This window comes from Cebidichthys violaceus, unplaced genomic scaffold (genome assembly GCF_023349555.1).
Source record: "Cebidichthys violaceus isolate CVI_PGR_0920_01 unplaced genomic scaffold, fCebVio1.0.p SCAF_24, whole genome shotgun sequence".
Classification (NCBI taxonomy): domain Eukaryota; kingdom Metazoa; phylum Chordata; class Actinopteri; order Perciformes; family Stichaeidae; genus Cebidichthys; species Cebidichthys violaceus.
The window spans coordinates 2584828-2604834 of NW_027176417.1; the positions used below are offsets into that span (position 1 = coordinate 2584828).

The following is a 20007-nucleotide window of genomic DNA, read 5'->3' on the forward strand; positions in this document are numbered from 1 at the left end:
AGGCAGGGTTACAAATGGCTCCCTTTAAAAGGCAGCTGAAGTCCTGCAGGGGAGAAAATGTTCAGTTCCACAAAGTATACCATAATCGGATCCTGATAATGGGAGCAAATGTGCCCATGAAGGAGCAGCACCCCCCTCTAGACCTGCAGCAGTGAACACACACCTCACTCTCGCCTCACGCTCAGCCGCTCTTATTGTTGCTTTGACTTTGCTGCCATCTGCTGGGCAAAGAGAGGGGCAGCATGCCCTCTCATGCTCTATTATCGTCCTCTATTACTCATTTTATTAGTTACTAAAATAAAGATGCCTTTCGCCACTAAGTGCTCCCAACATCTAAAGGAGGATTTTGTCTTCAGTCTGCAGCACAATCTGCATGGAAGTACCATCAGACATAAACTCAGTGATCTCAACACAAATCTAAAATAGTGCTGGAGGGATTGGAACGAAGAGCTGGGGACTGATGAAACAATAACTGAGCGCTTTGGCCACAAAAATCTGATTTAGATAAAAGAATTTCTTGGCAACTATTAAGCCTGGGGATGGATCTATTATGCTTTGTGTGTCTGCCAGTGGCGCAGGAATAACTGTGCATGTAGAGAGGGAAGAATAAAACTCGCTATACTAATACACGGATCTAAAAATGCATCATTGGCTACAGAAAATACGATTTTGCAAAGTTTTGCAGATAACCTGGGCTCAAAACATGCTGGAGCTAAGTGTCTGCTTCTGAACTAGCGAGATGGGGAAAGTATAATCCAAATTCAATTTTTCTGGAGGTAATAATAAGCACATAATAAGATTAGTTATCTCTGTTTTCTTGACTCAGATGACTATTTATTTTTGACTTAAAAATATGCAATCTTTCAGGGTGTTATTTTTAATTTCATTTTAATTTTAGGGGTCAGAGGCATGGTCACAGCACTACATGTGTGTGTGTAGTCTGACCTGTACCATCATACCGTGCTAAATGTTGGAAACGTTTTTATTAACATTTAGTATTAATAACTACACCGTGTTAATAAAGTATCTTGAATATCTTAAAATAATTCCTTACTATGTCTACAATAGTTATCTTGTGCTTGTGACTCTTTAAGACACTCATTTTAGCCCCCCCCCCCCCGGATTTCTAAAATAGTACCGCCCATCACTCAGGCGCATCTGGTTTTGAGTGGCTCGAGCGGCAGCAGTGTGCGTGACCAAACCTCCCAGCGCGAGCCACAGCAAGACCAGAACACCGCAACACACCTGTGTCGAAGGTGGGACCGACGGTTGTTCTGCTGTGTCGCGTGAAGCTGGAGCGCGCAGCCCGGAACCCGCAACCCCTCCGCTGGACCGGACCGGAGCAGCCAGCCCTCTGGACCGATGTCCTGGCCGAAATGTCCCGACACATCTACATACGGAACAAGATCGGCGAGGGCATCCAAGCGCCCATCTTTCACGTGAGTTCATAGACCGTTTCACTCACAAAAACAGTCATAAATAGTTCTCACTGTTGTTCTTAAATTGGTGCAAATGGTAAAGCAGAGAGGCACATGTGAAGTGTAGGTATTGAAATAATAAAATATATGTTTATACATTATAAAAACCAACAAGTTTGATTAATACATTGCACTGCTTTAGTCTCAGAGATAAATATGATGATTCATATCAAATTCTTTAATGTACAGCTGTTTTAAATGTGCATGGTAAATAATACATGGCAGAGATAGTTTCACAAACTCTTTCTAAACTACTATATTATCTCCAGTATATTAATTAAGAGGACAAAAGGAAGCTATCAGAATTTCATTGTTTGACTACTTCGAGATTCATAACGTCTCTATATTGTTTTTAATGATGGACTAATATGATTATAAATGAAAGCGTTATGTTATTCATTGAATAGATTACTAAGAGAGTCTTATTATTGAGTACTAAATGTTCACAGAAGTTTGATTTAGTCTATATTTGTCCTTCAGTTGGGAATACAATATATGTTTCCACTTGAAGTTTTAAAAGTAATACAATGTTGTACTATTATTAATCCTTCTAAACACGTTTTAAAGCTCATAGAGGGCTTTAGCAACCACTACCAGTTGACATCTTATTGAAATGTAATGCTGTTTTCTTTGAGGATTTAAATGTTGTTTCAGGTGTGTAATGTGTATAAAAGTTCTGTATATAAAGAAGGGAATGTTAGATAACCGATACATCATGTTTCCTCAGCTTGATTGATCATAGGAGGCTCCAGGCGGATATTAATAGCAGGGTATTCATAGACATAGCCAACTTTATCCTTCATATCTCTTCTTGGCTTTTTGCTGTTGGCTTGAATTGAGAGGAACAAAAGAGAGACGGTGACCTAGATTACTGGCCCGTTTTTATGAATTCAGGGAAGTAGGTTTACTCTTTAACAAGTGACATTGTCATTAACTCTGGAGACTCGAACATAAATGGGGCAAATCACTGGCAGATAATTAATTTCGCTCCCTGGAGATTTAACTCTGCTGGTTATTTTTGGACTTTTGGAAGAGGAAAAGAAGGAGAGAGAGAGAGAAAGTCTGGAGGTAAGTAGCAAAGTAAGTGGACAAGGCAAAGACATAATGCAAAAGCGTCCAGTATATAATCCACATTTGGTGGTGTCACATGTGTTTTCTGTGCTGCGGCCTTCGAAATCACACGCGTGATTGTAAAGTAGACCTCATTGTACTGTTGATGTGGCTTTATTAAAAACATAATATTAAACAAATAAAAAAAAGGGGTTCAGCTGGTTTAGATCTTGTTTTGTTTTTTTTTCCATTCAGGTGAATCGAGGGACTTATTCCAGGAGGAGCCGACTCAAGCGGTCTGATGGCAGCACCACCTCCACCAGTTTCATCCTCAGACAGGTACCGAAACGCAAAGACAGGTCTGGGGTGTAAAAAGAGAAACAGACTTATAGTTAACCCTTTATGCAAATTGTTTATGGTTAAAGGCACCGCGTGGAGTTTGGGGCCACTTGTGGCGCTGTGCAGCACTGTTTAGAACCTGTGGACGGCCCCCAACAACCTAGTCCATTTCTGAGACTGGTGCTTTGCTCAAGGGCACCAGCAGGATTACTCCTGATACCTAACACAAGCTGCCTCTCCATGTTAATGATGCATACGATCATACTTCTCATCTGGATATAAGGAGTGTAAAGATGAAATAGATAAGTTAATTGTCACAAAAAATATTTAAATATATTGATTACATATTGAAGTTGCTGACCAAGCAAAAATGATTTTAGAAAAAGCTTTGCCTAAATTACATCTAGCCTAAAATAAGTAACGTTTTGTGATTAATAGAAGGACGTATTTGATTAAAGAATCAATAAACAAGCCACCGATCGTTTGATACCAGCTTTCGATAGTCGATGAGGGTTTGATACCCAGCGCTATGAAGGGTTCAGTATTTCTACACCAGAATAGTTAACTGTATAAAGGAAATATGAAAAATCCTAATAATAAAACGTCGGGTATTTCTGAAACCCTGGCCCCAGCCCTGGACCAAAGTGTGCCATTTACTTCACTTCAGCAGTATAGAAATGTCCCTCATGATTTGATTCTAAAGTGGAGATAAACTGCCATTTCTGACTACATGGATCCACTGTATACATTCATCAGACCTCCTTGCACCACCAGAACCAGGTTTCGATGTATTCCTCTGCTCTCTCTGGAGCATAAATACGCTGATGGAGGATGAGCTTTAACAGAGGAATGGAGGATGCTGCTCCCCTCTTTTACTCCCCCATCCCCCTCCCCCGATCCCCGCTACCACCCCGCACTAGAAAAAAAAAAAAAAAATCAAGGAGAGCGCTCATCCAAGCTGAGTGGACAGCCAGCCAGCCAATCAGCTCCTTGCACATTAGCTCTGTCATCAGGCTTGGATATTGAGGAAGGATCCACTGCTCTGCTGCTGCCGCTGCCGCTGCCGCCGCCACCTCTGCTGCTCGTTGTGTATATGTATATGTGTGTGTCCGTGTAGGTGTGTGTGTGCGCGCGCGTGTGTGTGTGTGTGTGTGTGCGTGTGTGGACGCCTGATGAAATGAAATGCCAGGATTGGGCTACCTCCAGGGAGAGCCTCTCCATCCTATAATGTGAGCCAGCCAGCAGCACCGTGAGATCAGGGAGAAGCTGCATCCATCAAGCGACGGGCCTCCGGTGGACCAGGCGTGATCCAACGGGAGGGGAGATTTAAAAAAAAAATATTATTCTTCTCTGCTGTGGAGAGAAGGGATTGTCGTCATCCCCCCATCCATCCTTTTTTTTTTTCTTCTCTGTGGTGCCCCCTCCTTCCTCCTTGCGCCTCCACTCTCATTTTTTTTCCCCCCCTCATTCTTCTAGAGGCGCTCGTTGGAATATCAAACCTCCATGTATGACAATTTGTACCTGCATGGATTTGAAGACTCGGAGGCGGTGAGTGCTTGGATGTGTGAATCTGCTTTTGCGCTCTCTTGCTGTGTGTTTATTGATGAAAGTAGCTCAGCTGTGCACACACACACACACACACACACACACATAAGAGGCCTTTGATGGGTTAGCCAACGGTACAGTGCAGCGTGATCGTGGGCTATGCTTGGCTGGAAGGGGGTTGGGTGGGTGGGTGGGTGTTGATGGGGTGTGTGAAAGGGGGGGGGGGGGGGGGGGTGCACATTAGGCAGATGGCTACAGTTCTGTATGTATGCCTCCATATCTGTATGTGTGATGTGTGCTTTATGTGCCGTATATATGTGGCCGATATAAGCCTGTAAGAACGGACGTCAGGAGACCACCAGAGCCAGGAGGAGCCATTTAGTGTTCATCACACTCTGTACCTCTCAGAGATGGACCGAGCAGTGATTCACAGAGGAAGATGGAAAGATGTTAATCACCTACTTCTCCCCTCAGGCCCGTTACATGGTCGTATCAAATGATACATTTTTATTTCTCACGTTTCTGCATTTGTCCCTTTTAAAAAAAAAAAAGAAAAGAAGGTAATAGAGTATTTTTTCATCTGATCCTGCGACGGCGTGATGTATAGGCTCGGAGGAACATGCATCGTGATGTCATTAAGTGGATTCTGATGTTGATGAGTCACATGCTGAAGCTACTCCATTGGATAGTAGCTCGGATGCCACAGTGCAACCTCAAAGCTTCCACACAGAGGCACGAAAATGATGTCCAGAGTGACGTGTTAGCGTTGAATAAAAGGGTTTATAAGAAGAAGAAAAAAATAGATTAACTGTTGGAGGGTAAATGGAACACTTTGTATTTGTGTGTGTGTGTGTGTGTGTGTGTGTGTGTTTAATATCGCAAACAGGAATCTGTTGTGTTTGTGAATTGTGTTTGTGACTGTAAAATGAGTAGTCCAGCAGCAGTGTTACATTTCCACGAATTTGGTGGCTCTGCGAGAGGCGGATTATAAGAAGACTGGTCGCAATAGAAGCAGCAGAGGCCAAGATGTCCTCACTTTTAGTCTCTAGTGTGGGTTAAACCATAAAAAAAAAAAAAAAAAAACATTGGATCCTACAATTCCCACAATGCAACGAAGTATGATTTTTCCATTAGACCCTTCCTGCCTGGCAAATACCAACATCTTTCTCTGCCTTTTGTTCAGGATTCATCTCGAGCTTAGATAACCCTGATGACATCACGATGACATCATCAGGACTTATTTTATTGGAGTTCACAAAGCTCCTCCGGAGTACATGCAGTGCTGCTCATGACCAGTAGACTGATCTTGATGTGTTAATAAAAGCATGAGTCCAACAGAAGCATGTTACTCTTCAGAGTGAGGAATCGTTCACTCTGTCATTCGTCCATTCTTAGATATTGTACAAAGACCCGCTAAGCTTTATATTTTCTAAAATCAAGAAACCATTCGAGTTCCTCCAATGTGCCCGTTTGTGATTGGATGCACACGATGAAGAGGAGTGTGCTGAAGTCAGACCTAGCTGCTGCTAGCTTGTAAGAAGAGAAAGAAAAGTGCTGAGCTGTGACGACTAGATGGATTGATCTCCTTGAGACTAATGGGCTTCCTTAATTGAGTCATCATTAGTGGCTGATTGTTTAGATTAACACAGCAGAAGGAAGCACTTGGTCCAGTCATGTCCCAGCAAAAAAAAAAAAAGTTGCATTACTGGAATTCTCGCTGAGTGGCAGGATGAACTACTGCAAGTGGAGCACGTCTCTAAAGGGATGAAACAAGAAAATGGAAAGAAAGGAAACAAAAGAAAAATCTAAACAAGACACAAAATACCATTTTTCATATCTGTGGGGGCCTCTTTTACCTCTCTTATTGTCAACATGTTGTAGGGTTAATACATAGATATGTAATTGAATGATAAAAGTATCATCATTTTATATAACTGCTTTATTATTTTACAATTTTAAATTACATCTCCTACTTGTGACTTACTATCTTATACGTTTCTTAGAATTCTGATTTAATTCTGACTTTATCATCCATTTTTTTTCCTTTTCCCGCTGGAAATAGTTTTTCCATATAATCGTCACAAACTTAAATGTTTGTAAAATGAGGACAGGGCGTGGATATTCTGCACTGTGTGTGTGTCTCAGCGTCACGATTGCGCGAGACGAGTGAAAGAAAAACGAGACATCCAGGAAAAGATGCAGAATCCGCTCCGTCTATCCAGAGTCGTCTGGATGTGCGAGATTGGCTGTGTGTGGTCATACAAACTGCTGACGGCACAGGAATGGGGAAATTCCACTTTGTCTGAGATGCTGCTGGCAGTCGGCTCTTTTCCACATCATCCGTTTCACCTGTTCTGCATTCAGAGCGCCAAGACACCCAAAACTTACGACAGCCAATTGTCCCATAAAGAAGCTTTTTTCTTAAGTGGACCTCATTGTGCTGTGCAGGTCCAGGATTAAGCTGCAGTACATCCTGCTTTTATAACCTAAGAGCTCGTGTGCTTTTGTCTTTTCAGACAGACACTTAAAGTCAGAAAAGGCGCGGACACAACGACCTTAAGTCCTCGATTTTGGAACAGTGTCTCGCTGAATCGACCCTATTAGGAGCAGAGTGGGTACCTCGGCCACACAGTTCCAGTAACCCGCTATGTGGTTACTGTTTGCAGGGCTCAGCGGATTCATATACTAGCAGACCATCAGACTCAGATGTCTCTCTGGAGGAGGAGCGGGAGGTGCCGGCCCAGGTCCAGAGCCAGAGCCCAAGCCAGAGCCAAGGACCGGGACAGAGCCGCCAGGAGAGGGAGCAGCAGGCCACCACTCAACTGGAGAGAGCCAAGGTGGCCGACCTGGGACACTTCCAAACCATTCTGCCGCCAGTTCATGTTTTTTGCAGGAAATATGAATGAGAACTGGCTGACGGATATCCTAAGTAGGTGCGTACGTGTATTCTTTGTCATTCTCACTGTGCGTTTTTCCGTCCACCAGACTAAACCTGTGGCATTTGCCGTGAGGACCAACGTCAGCTACTGTGGCGCGCTGGATGAGGATGTTCCAGTACCAGCCACGGCCATCTCCTTTGACGCCAAGGATTTCCTCCACATAAAAGAGGTACATGTGCACTTTACTAAGTATATACCGCTGTGTGAATATGTTTTATTTCATGTTGGATTTGATTTAAACCATTTCCCATTGTGCTTTTGTTCCTCCTCTTTTCATGTTGTGGCGTTCAGAAGTTCAACAACGACTGGTGGATCGGCCGGTTAGTGAAAGAGGGCTGTGAGATCGGCTTCATCCCCAGCCCTCTGAAGCTCGAGAACATCCGCCTCCAGCAGGAGCAAAAGAGAGGACGTGTCCAAGGGTAAGTAACAGAGCAGCACCCCCCGCGTACTGCCCAGTGCTTCTGTGGTTAAAGGTGATAACGCACTCTGGAAATCTCAGTGTGATTTATTTAGAATTCTACTCTGACCCAGGTCTGCTCCTGACTATTTACGCCATGACTTCTTCTCATGTTAAAAGTCAACCAGCTGTAATTATCGGTCCTATCGGCCTCAGAGTTTACACGTGTGTGTAATGTGTCTGGAAGGTTCTGTCAGCCAGAGTTTGTACAGTAACTCACATTCCTTGTTGTGGAGTTTAATGCTAATCGTAAAAGACTGGAGGGCTTCAGCGCTTCACTTACGAGCTCGGCTTCTGCGGCTTTCTGTCGCCAAGCCTCACAGATGAGGAGAGGCATTTGAACCCATCATTTTGATATCAGATTTCCTTGTTTTTGGGATTGGTTTTTTTTAATTTATAGGCTTATTATCCCCACTGTTGCATAGAGATGTGTTTTACTCAATTCTGCACATTTTTTTACTGACCTAATTTGTCATGTTTAGCGTCTTTCAGTATGTTGAAAAGCGCCCTATGAAAATCGAGATGTTCTTAAAGTGTGAAATGATCCCGTTGATGAATGAATGAATGAACTGATGTGCTTGGTATTGATTGCTAATGTTGTATTCAAAGATGCAGCCCCCCCCCCCCCCCCCCCCCCCCCGCAGATCTACTGGACTGATATTGTAGCTCACTGATGCTTTAGGCTGTGTCGGACTAAGCATTCCTTATGAATGTGTGAACACATTACACATAGTCAAACATTGGTTACAAAGAAATTTGGCAAACAACAATTGGAGTTCTGTTAATGGAGTCGGTATTGTGTCCTAATAGCTTTGCTTGAGAACACAGCTGTTGCTGCGGCACATTTTTCATCATCCAAATGGGAATTTAAACCTCTGGATTTTGGTCAGCTGTGAATGTCAGACCTCCAACATACATACATTTGGCCTTTTCACCGCATGCTGCTCACATTTCCTCACCCTGTGTTAAAGCCAACCCCAGGTCTCATGAATACACATGGACCATGCAGGACACTCCTTGATTACAAACGTACGGCCTTCACATGTTGAAGTCGGCATTACCGTGACCGTAGCTGTACTTGTTTGGCCGTGGACTGCTGACATCAGTGGATTTGCTGCATGTGTTGACAACCTTACAATTTGTGATGCCAAGTGGAAGATGTAATCACCCCCAAAAAAATAGTAGTTACATTGAATCAGACGTGAACATTTTGCAGTTGAAAGCTCATATTTACTGCCAGAACTTGAATGTGTTTTTTTTCCTACTTTTTAGTGATTTATTAAACCCTGCAACACAATAGATATACATTGTAATAGTTTTCTGTTTTCTGTTACTGTCTCTTCTGCAGTAAATGATCTGTTTAAGCCTTTTTTCTTTTTCTTTTTCCACATTAATACCATGGTGTGTTTCTGTCTTTCTTTATCCCCTCTTGTCTTTTCCAGTAAGTCTGGAGGGAACTCTTCTTCCAGTGTAGAGGATGAGGTTTCTGCCTCTATCCGGCCCCTCATATCCTCGGCAGGTGAGGACATCGGTCAGGGGGAGAGGGCTGTTAATAGCCAGCTTAGAGCCAAGCTTCCACCAACGTAGAGACAATAAGACTCTAAACCCTTCCCATGTCCCTGCATAGAGCATAAGTTCACTGCGTAGAGTTGTTGGTACATTTTCCCATGATCCTCCTCTTCCTCCAGTTGAGGACTGCAGGCGTTCTGAGACTGGGGCTAACCACAGTGTGAACCCATCGACAAGACTATGAACCCCCCCTGCACTCATGTGACTTTGTGAATATAACCTTAGGACAATAGAAATACATGACATGTTTATCCTGCCGGTTATCCTTGTTAGGTTTCCTTTCTTGAGAATTATGATGAAAAGTTGCCTCATGTGACGCACATTCTGAACGTTTCTGAGATATTATGGCGACGCCTCCTCTAGCAGCGGCTACTGACGACAGTCTTCTCTCCCCTCCTACAGGAAAGCAGAAACAGAAAGTGGTAAGTTGGTGACGGTAAAACCCACTCATTTACCATCCACTGGCAGGAAGCAACAACCTCATGTCACATCCTAGCGCACATAATACTTCAGCCCTACTGAAGTATACAGCGCCAAGTCATCACCATTCCTGTGATGCCAAAGTACTGTCGTGCCAAGTGTTATGACTGCAACTTCCTTTCCAAATGATGCTTTTGATATTAGTACTTTTAGTACAGAAGGTATTTTACAATTCGTTTCATGCATTCATCATGTAAGATGCTGTTTTTCAGACAAAATGTAGAGGAAATCAGACAGAAATGTTATATATAATCATTAAAGGAATAGTTCGACGTTCAGCGAAATTCACTCATTCACTTTCTTGCCAAGAGTGAGAGGGGAAGATCGATACCACTCTCATTTCTGTACACTAAGTTACAGTCAGCAACTTGTTAGCTTAGCTTAGCATAAAGACTGTAGGGGGGGGACGGGGGGGGGGGGGGACATCTGGCCTGGCTCCGATTTAGAAGTTTGAGGACAGAGGTGCGCTGGACAGAACAGGGGACATAATTAGAAACATAATAACAAAAATAATTTGTCCTGAGAATGGTGCTAGAAGAAAAATTCTACTGTCCAATGATAAAAATAATAATAACAATAAAGATAATAATATAATATACTGGTATATTTTAATAGAATAAAATTCAGATCACATTAATACAGATATATAAAAAAATTATCAATGTTATAATTCAATATTATTCAACATGACTATTTTAGTATTTCAACAATAAATATCCAGTGGTGATTACATTTCACAGTTAAGTATTCAGTTACTTATGAGTATGAGTACACACTATCTAGTACTATCTAGTATTACCACTTTGGCATGGTACAGTGTCGTGGTGCTACTTGTTATCGTGGTACTTGGTCTGGTTTTGTGTTAATTGGTCAGAGTAGCATCACGTCCATTCATCCATGTAGGAAATGATAAACGGTCTCTCAAATCGTAATTACATGTTTTGTTTATAGAACAATCTGTTTATGAATAAATGTATATAGAATATAATAATGTGCTACGTTATCAAGAAAAGTGTAACAGTCAAAATATTCGGACATTTTGCAGGAACGAATTACATCACTGCATTGCCATTTTGTTTTTAATATATTTTGTTGATTTACAATATCATTTGCTACACACCGCGATGTTGCAGTACACCATTTAAGGTCAGCTGACTCAGCAGTCCATTACAGCTGCCTGCTCTGAATACTTCAAGTTATTTTTGGTCCATCGTCTGTTTTCTTTGGATGAATCAACTGCTGCTGATTTAAAATGTGTTTGTGTTAACAGACGGAGCACATCCCGCCGTATGACGTGGTTCCCTCCATGAGGCCTGTGGTGCTGGTGGGACCCTCGCTCAAGGGTTATGAGGTGAGCTGCCAATCAGAAAATCTCAAATATCCTTTTACTTATGTCACTGTTTAGGGCCCTTTGTTCAAACACTAAACATAGCGATGAGTCAGCGCCACTGAAGGACACCCACAAAGCAGAGATTAGTAAATGTGGTGTTTAGCAGTGCGAAAAAGGACGAGATTACTGATCGGAGATGAGTCCTGTACGTCTTTCCCTCAGTCCCCCAAAATAGCTCGCTGTTGGCGCAGTTAATTGTGAGTGTGTCAGCGCCCACGTAACATCCAGATTGCAGCCAGACTAACGAGGAGACTAAGAGGTTATGTTGGAAATATGTTGTGTGATTGGCAGATTTGGGCTTTTTAACTGTCTCAGTGCTTCTGCTTCTGTTGAGAAATGTGTTGTTTACAAGGAATGCACAAAATATGAACAACGCTATTCAGCACTATGATTTCCGTGGCGTACACAGATGATGAGGGGAATACATGAGCTATTGATCCTCGTTGAAGGTTAGATTTTGGATTTTTTTAAACTTGGAAAACGATCCAGATGTGGACTGTGGAAAAGGGGCTTCAACTAAATATCAAAGCAGTACATTTGTGGCCTGTACAACTAGAACAATGAGCTGAAAGACGCTGAAATGCTCCATACACACAAGCTTTATTGTTAATAAATAAATATTAATAAGTGCAGATTTAAAAAAACATCTTCCTGCATCCTAGTTTTAGCAAAACAAATGTAGTTTCAGAAGCTTAATTTACTGCATTCTACTTTAAAGAATGACAAAAACAAGTACACTGGAACAATACTCATCATTTTATTTTTAATTCAGAGTTAATACAGAATAATACACTCCTCTGGAGTGAATTTGTGTGAACCTCTGGCATAAACAAAAATGCATCAGTTTTCATTCATTCGTTCATTTTTTACTCCATATGCAGCAAAAACAATAAATTAAAGACAAACAACAATAAGACAGAAACAATAAGCCGCAAAATCAGAATTAAACATAAAATGTAAATCATGAATCACATTTCTAATAAAGTCACGTAAAAGATTTCATCCTTAAAACAATAACTACTGTTTTTCTATGCAGGTTACAGACATGATGCAGAAAGCTCTGTTCGACTTCCTCAAGCACAGATTTGATGGCAGGTAAGACGAATGTGACAGTCAATCATCTCACCGTTGCATTTTAGCAAGTTTAAAATATTTAGAAGAGAGCAAGAGACCACGATGTATTTGTTCAGCATGAAGATGGAAGTTATGGGGGAAACCTTTTTATTATACAAGGAAATACTTTGACAACCAAAAGCACATTTTTACTTTTATTTTAAATACATTTTCTCTGAACACCGCTGAGAATCTGGTGAATTCAGTTTTTCGGTTAAAAAAATGTTTATTCTTTCTCACAATTTGACAGGATATCTATCACACGAGTCACGGCAGATATATCATTAGCCAAGAGGTCTGTTCTCAACAACCCCAGTAAGAGGGCGATCATCGAACGATCCAACACTCGCTCCAGCTTAGGTAAGAAAACTGTCCCGCTGTGCTCAGTTTAATACGTTTTAATAATAAGTAGCGAATCAGTGGGCGAGTTATTTCCATTGTTTACATAGAACTGTGCAAATGTCTGAATTTGCATTGTGTGTTTGTCTCATCAGCTGAGGTGCAGAGTGAAATCGAGAGGATCTTTGAGTTGGCCCGATCCCTGCAGCTGGTGGTGCTGGACGCTGACACCATCAACCACCCGGCCCAGCTCCTCAAGACCTCCCTGGCCCCCATAATTGTTCACGTTAAAGTCTCCTCGCCAAAGGTACCGAGTGCGGGGAGGACATAGCCAAATATGATCAGTTTGCCTCTCTGTGACAAGCTCAGTGGCAGGTTTACCTGAAAACGTTTTGATTTAGTGGACGAATCAGTCTAATTGTAATGTCAAGCCTGGCCCAAGTAAAGCTTGGCGCAAGAGATATAAACATGTGATGTATAATCTCCACAGCTACTGTCCTACAGACTCATTCAGTTGGTGGAGACAAACAACAAGAACACCTAGTCGTGTTAAAGGTAACGGTCTCCATGTCAGGTTGATATTTACCCTCCACTGGTGTAGCAGCTCAGCACAAACACAATGTTCCCTGCAAAGCCAGCATGAAATACCGTTCCTCAAAGCCACTGACTAAACATGCAAGGCTTCAGTGGAGGCTCAAATCCGCACCAAGTAATCTGCACCAAGGCATCTTTGCATGGCGGAGTTCGTCTGCTGCACTCCCTCCCTAAACACCGGGACTACAGCAATGAGCAGAGCATCTGTCCGGGTGTGTGAATACTCTCACACGCTCACGCGAGAGAACCTCCCGTACACACCGCAGATCAGTCAAGATGCGTCTTCAGATTGAAACGGTGCACTCGTTTAATTTGCAAGTCACATCCCGGTCAGTGACTTTTACGCCACGCCTCTCCTAGCATGCAGTAGCATGCTCTACAGCTACAGCCGACCAGGAAAGCTGACCGGTCTACAGACCAACAGGAGGCAGCAATATCGCCTTTAAAACCAGGAGACTGGATTCTAGAAATGCTGTATGTCGCATAATGTGGGTCATTCATTTTGGATTAAAAGTAGTCAAATTTATTTAATCAAAGATAAAACTGAAACTTGTTTTTCTGCCATTTGGACACTCATTATTTAGTCTATTTAAACAAAATTCAATGACGTGTGGAGTAAATGATTGAATGCATGTCACTTTATTTCAGATCTATAGTCCATAAAAGATAAAGACAGACCGGACAAATGATAATAAACATTAAAAACATTCCTCATTTTTGCTGAGGAACATGACTTCCTGCACTCACAATAGCATCCTCCGTGGTTTAATGTGTCACTTCAGAAAAATGTCTCTCATTAGTGCTAGAATCCGTTTCACTTTGCCCCGGTCACGTGACGGTGGGAGTGCTGAGCGACCTGAAAGGAGTGCGGTCAAAGCTGCGACTCTGTTGGATCGGTGTAACTGGAGCATCGTGTCCCTTCCCGCCCTGTCCTGCAGGTCCTGCAGAGGCTAGTCAAGTCCAGAGGGAAGTCCCAGAGCAAACACCTGAATGTCCAGCTCGTGGCAGCTGACAAATTGGCCCAGTGTCCTCCAGTAAGTGGATTCTTATGTACTGGCTTATCATGGCTTGTTGGCCTCCTACTTCTTTTGTATTTTATGTTAAAAAACATAAATAACTGGTAAGTATTTTTCTGACAAATGCCTGCCAGACATATTTGTCCTAAAACCAGGTTTTAATGGGATGCTCCTATATTCACAGTTCTCCTTTTTCTTCCTTTTACATTATTATTTATTTATTGTAAAACATAATTTGACTTTTCAACCAATCACAGCAGGTATCTGGTCACTCAGTCCAATCAATCAGCATGTTAACACTATCTTATTCATGTACAGTACAACACTAATATCATATAATAAGAGTCTTCACACAGTAACAGGACAGGACCTCTCTTACCATGTCAGTGTGGAGATCATTTCACCGGTAGCTTCATACCTGCCTTCCTGCCTCTGACCATCTGCTGCTAACAGGAAATGTTTGACATCATCCTGGACGAGAACCAGCTGGAGGACGCCTGTGAGCATCTCGCCGAATACCTCGAGGCCTACTGGAAGGCAACCCATACCTCGATGGCGACGCCCCTGAACCCCCTGCTGGGACGCAACCTGGGCCCCACCACCCTCACCCCCTACCCCACCAGCATCTCTGGACTGCAGGTACACAATCCACTAGTCCCGGGGCCCCTTATGGGGATGTCGTCGGTATTGTTTTCATTTGCTATTTATCTGTAGAGCTGTGTGAGGAGATGATAAAGGTAAGAGAAGGATACATAAGAAGGACACTTTGCTTTGCTGTAGTTTCTGTTTCTGGTTACCTTTGTAACTGAATTAGTGGAAAAGAATGATGTCAAGAGGCATGCATTTTTTCTTCCTAGAAGATCTTTGCATTGATCTCTGGTCCGTTCTGTTTCTGTTGAGTTCTGTTGTCTCCAGCCTCACTGGTGTCCTTTGTCTCTTCACGTGATTAGCAGAGCCAAAGAATGCGACAGAGCAACCACACGGGAGACCACTCCACCCCGAATGAACGGCGCAACCTGATGACATCGGACGAAAACTACCACAATGAGCGGGCGCACAAGGGACGCAACCGCATGTCTTCTGGCTCACAGCATAGCCGAGAGCAGCAGGACCCCTACCAGGACTACCAGGACCCCTATCAGGATGCATACAAGCCACATCGCAATCGCAGTTCACCGGGCAGCTACAGCCATGACTCCCGGCACCGGCTCTGAGCCCACTTCTGTCACCACCGGGGCCCAAACGGCCCAGATTCCAAAATAAACGCTGCAACAGAGCCAAGACGGTCCCAAATTGTACCTTTTTTCGTTTCGGTTTGCGTTAATTAGTTTTGTCTACCTGGCTATTTTTCTCTTTAAAAGTCCAACAAAATCACGTTCAGGTGTTTTTAAATCAAGCTGCCAGGGCGACCTCCGTCAATCAACAGCGCGAGTAGTCAAGAGGTTCAGGACGCCAACGTTAACTAATGCTGTAGAATGAATTCCTTTCCTTCACGTTACCGGGACCTTCTGGGATTGTACTAACACGAAGCTCAGCAGACGCGCGGCGCAGATCGTCGCTCGCCGCCCGTGTCAGCAAGCTCATTACGGATAGTGGTCGGGTGGCGATGGTGCGTGGGCCTCTTAAGTGCCCTGGGACATCGCACCAGCTCGGAGGGAGGTCCGCTGCACACAGACTGCTGACCCATACCCTGGGCCATGTATAAATCCTCTCACCATTTAGCTTACTGCATGCTGTTAGATGATCAACCTCCGCATCCACTTCATTGATATTTTGTACCTAGCATTCTGGATTCTCTTATAATGGTGTAGATACGGAGGTCCAATTTTTCTAAATCACCTGACTGTGTGGAAAGGCGTCGGTGGTGGTGGTGGGCTCGTGTGTGTGTGTGTGTGTGTGTGTGTGTGTGTGTGGGGTGGGGGGTGCACAGACGATATCTGACTGCTGGTTTTGAAAACTGGTGCTTCACATTCCCAAACTATTTTGCTATTTGAAAGTCACTTTGAGCAAGGCCAGCTTTTCTGTAGCATCGCTTTAGGATTTCATTTGGGTGAAGAGCCTCGCCGTCATAAGCAGATTGTGATGGTGCTGGGCTCAGATCTCAGTCAACACTGTAGGAGAAGGCAATACTGCGTCTGTTAACAGACAGCACTTAGAGAGCTAGAGATGGCAATAGCTGTGACAGTCAGATAGGATAGTGAACGACAATAGCAAAATACCACTTGAGATGCCGTTTGATGTTGTGGAGATGTGGACCAGCATGAAAACCGATGCTGTGAGAAGCGTTTGAGCCGTTTGGGATGTTCTCTAAGACTAAGAATAAGAGGTTTCTTTTAGTTTGATAGACCGAAAATAGCTTCTGCTGCTCAAACTACAAGGTCGTTTTTCATTTATTAGCATTGAAATCAGAGTCGTGCGACGTGAAAACAAAGGTGCAGATGGTGGTTAAGTCATGCGATTGGTTCATAGCCATTGAAGTTCCTCCCTGTGGTTTTTAGGGGATTAAAGCGTTCAAAGTGTGACACGGCGGGATCGGTTGCATCGTGTTCGTTCTCTGTGTAGCTGGCATGTTGTCCTGACTGCAGAGCATGTTCCCTCCAAACGTAAAATAGAACCCTACTGTAAAGCAAGTTGATGTTTGTAGAAGTATAGGGCGCATCTCTCCGAAAAAAAAAAAAAAGAAAAAAAGAAAGAAAAGAAAAAGATGGCCCAAATTACAGAAACATGATATCTCTGTATCCCTGCGGTTTGTCACTAAATGCACTGAAACAGCTCAACGGGAAACTTAAGAGTTTTGATTCATATCATTCTGAAAGCTATAAAGAGTTTCAGTGGATTGCATGACTCAGAAGTCGAGTCGCCATGATGTTAAGAGTTCCGTGAGAAGGTGAAGTGAGACTGTGTATGGAAGCAGAGAGCTGCTGCGCTTGCTAATAGTTTTTAAGACTTGTTGTCATTGTCATAATACACTGTACATATCTAATTACTTTAAGATATCAAGTTATCTTTTGATAAAGGCTGGATGATTTTATCTCCAGATGAGCAGTTCTAGCCTTAAAACAGGCTTTAAATTAACAACAAACACATTTTGGCAAAATAGAAGATTAAATTGAAACGAGGACTTTTTTTTTAATCACAGGGCAAAGGTCTTCCGTACTTCGTAGTCCGTCCTCACCCTTTTTGAGAGTAAGCAACATGTGTTTATTGAAATGATTAGATAGTTAAGTTGTTATCTTAGCGGGACAACAATAAGTAATTACAAAAGCCACAAGAACACAAGTCACCTGGAGAGTCGTGTGGAGATAATGGGGCTTCTTCTTTTTTTTTTGGGATGCTCGTGGTTTCTGATTTTTAAAAGGGAGTTCCTTCTGGAAAGATGAAAACGGAGTTGAGTGTGTGACCTGATTCATGTGTTCTCCTGGCAGTGTGTGTCTCTGTTTGACCGGACGACGTACCGTAGAAACAAGGAACGAGCTCGTCGTCAGTCCAGAAAGCTGAGTTTGCTTTTACTGGATGATCCTCTCTAATGCCACAAAAAGAAAGCAAATAAAAGACTTCAAAATCACTTCATTTGACAGTTTAGTCAATCGATTCGTGTATTTTCTAGTAAGCCAAGCTTCTTCCTTCATGTCCTGGCCCCAGCATAAGCACACTGCCAGGATGTACTTGTTAAGGAAAATAAACTGCAGTGAAACAAGCGATTATTTTCCTGATTTGCTCTCTGGTTTCAGAATTGTACAGAAACACAGACCATAAGGCAGTTTCTTTGGCATGTTGTCGTGAAACGTTGAAGCTGCTCTTTCACACCGAGGACCGCTTCTCTTCTGACGAACACGACGCGCAGTAAGAAGGATCCGTTCCCTTAAATGTGCTGAGATGTAATGATTTGTTTTTGTCTCCAGATCTATACAGAGTGTTATCTAGATAGTCCAGATTTGAATAACTAGTGCTGCTAGCAGGGCTTTCTAGACTTCTGATCATGTGTTAATCAGGAGGAGCTTCTTCTTCTACTGTGGGACAAATTCTGTATTTGAATCTTCTGAAAGTAAATTCTGTCCTATATAGGAGAGATATTTGACAGCCTGACACAGTTTTAAGGGACCTCATTTCCAAAGCCTAATTCGAGCGACTTTCACAGTAGAACATGGAAGAACCTTTTTATACCCTGACAACAACCCATAATCATTAAATAGTGAGTAAACCTATTGCAAATTATTGATTTAAATGCAAAATAAGGTGTAAGGTCTCTCTCTGATAGATCACTTTGTATAGATCTGGATGAAAGGGGTGAAAACTTGTATAGCACAAAAGAATAAGCAAAAAACAAAGGTGTCTTTTGGAGGAACTAGTCCCACAATGTGATTCTGGTATAAGCGCACAGATCATTACACATACAGTTTGTTCATGGACTGAAACTGACTGCAAAACAGTGTGTAATGTGACTGTTTTCAAGCAAGCGTATGTGTCTCACTCTGCCCCATAGCATAGATCCCACTGGTTGATTGAACAGGGAGACATTTTCCATTCAAACTCAAACCAAGCTGGGCCGCTTGAGACAATCAGAAGGGATTTCCAGACTAGCGTCCCTCTCTTGGTGAACGCCGTAAAATGATGAGAGACGTTTGCCCCCCTTTGAGTCATGGAAAGAGATCAGAACAAAAATAACGCCACGCTCACTCTCAGAATTAAAAACAACAACAACAAAACAGTCCTGGCTTTCTTTTCCTCTTGTTTGCCCTTTACTTATAGCCAAACTTTTGTCTCCAAATGAATCTCATCAGCCTACTAATTTTAATTTTTCACGGATTAAATCTCAAGGTGACCGCGAAACACAGAATTTATAGGGAGGATTTTATTTGGTAAAGTGTAAAACAAAAGAGACAAAAAAATAAATAAAATAAGCAAAAGAACAAATATTTATTCCAGTAGAAAAGTAATAGATGAATATATGCTGGCGATTATTTTTATAACAAATAAATGTACATAATGTCTTTGAGAGATGCTATTTGCTGTATACATGTGCTGGAATGAGACAACGACGACCCATGTGGGACACTTGGAGCAACAGCAAGGTCCAGTATACAAAGTTTCAGTGATGTGCAATACAAAAACGGCATGCTGTTTTAAAATGAGGAACTTCATGTACTGTACTATGCAACCGCAAACTGTGTACATCGCTTCATGCTGTGGCTTCTCCAACCACCCTTCTCCAAGCAGCTTCATCTGGACTTTTAAGGGATTTTTTGTGTTTCATGTTTTTTTTCTCTGTGGAAGATGAAAACCTAAGCGGCTAATGCGGTATTGCATGCATAATATACCATTCTAATTTATAAAAAGGAATTAAAGAAAAATACATGAAATTGGAGTTGATTGTGTTTAAGGCAAAGCTACAAGTGACTTAAAACATTTCTTTTTCAAAATAAAAGAGTCGTTCTAAAGTTGTCTACAGTATTAATGTTGTTTTGTTGATGTTTTTATACTTTCTCAAGTAAATGGACATACATTTGGGGGCCACCACTATAAAACTCACACCAAACTCTAAACCTGCGTGAAGCCTGACACCTAGTGTTCAAAAGCAGGTACTTCGAGCTACGATCGGTTTACATTTGGGCAAATTCACACCAATCAATGGTGCCGAATTAATTATCAGCAGTTTATGTTTGCAATGTACCCTTAACTGTACGCAAAACCATCGCTG

General features: G+C 42.4%; 1 protein-coding gene across 2 annotated transcripts; it reads left to right on the forward strand.

Moving 5' to 3' along the window:
- The first annotated feature begins 1227 nt into the window (after window positions 1–1227).
- Window positions 1228–19748, forward strand: LOC137878841 (voltage-dependent L-type calcium channel subunit beta-4-like). 2 transcript variants are annotated; one of them, XM_068719269.1, is made up of 14 exons: window positions 1228–1439; window positions 2784–2867; window positions 7079–7249; window positions 7398–7520; window positions 7643–7770; window positions 9251–9327; window positions 9780–9799; window positions 11128–11208; window positions 12284–12342; window positions 12611–12720; window positions 12855–13006; window positions 14232–14327; window positions 14763–14948; window positions 15260–19748. In XM_068719269.1, exons 1-14 carry the CDS (start codon window positions 1377–1379, stop codon window positions 15521–15523), a joined length of 1614 nt encoding a protein of 537 aa, XP_068575370.1. In that variant the 5' UTR covers window positions 1228–1376; the 3' UTR covers window positions 15524–19748. The 2 variants fall into 2 exon arrangements, with proteins under 2 accessions (XP_068575370.1, XP_068575371.1); XM_068719270.1 differs by lacking the exons at window positions 1228–1439; window positions 2784–2867 and adding an exon at window positions 3865–4415.
- The last annotated feature ends 259 nt before the right edge of the window (window positions 19749–20007 follow it).

Excerpts from the sequence above, each read along its gene's own strand:
- LOC137878841 (XM_068719269.1), top strand. The coding sequence starts at position 1,377 with ATGTCCCGACACATCTACATACGGAACAAGATCGGCGAGGGCATCCAA. Across the intron at positions 2,868-7,078 it reads CCAGTTTCATCCTCAGACAG|GGCTCAGCGGATTCATATAC; the intron begins GTACCGAAACGC and ends TACTGTTTGCAG. Across the intron at positions 7,250-7,397 it reads CTCAACTGGAGAGAGCCAAG|ACTAAACCTGTGGCATTTGC; the intron begins GTGGCCGACCTG and ends TCCGTCCACCAG.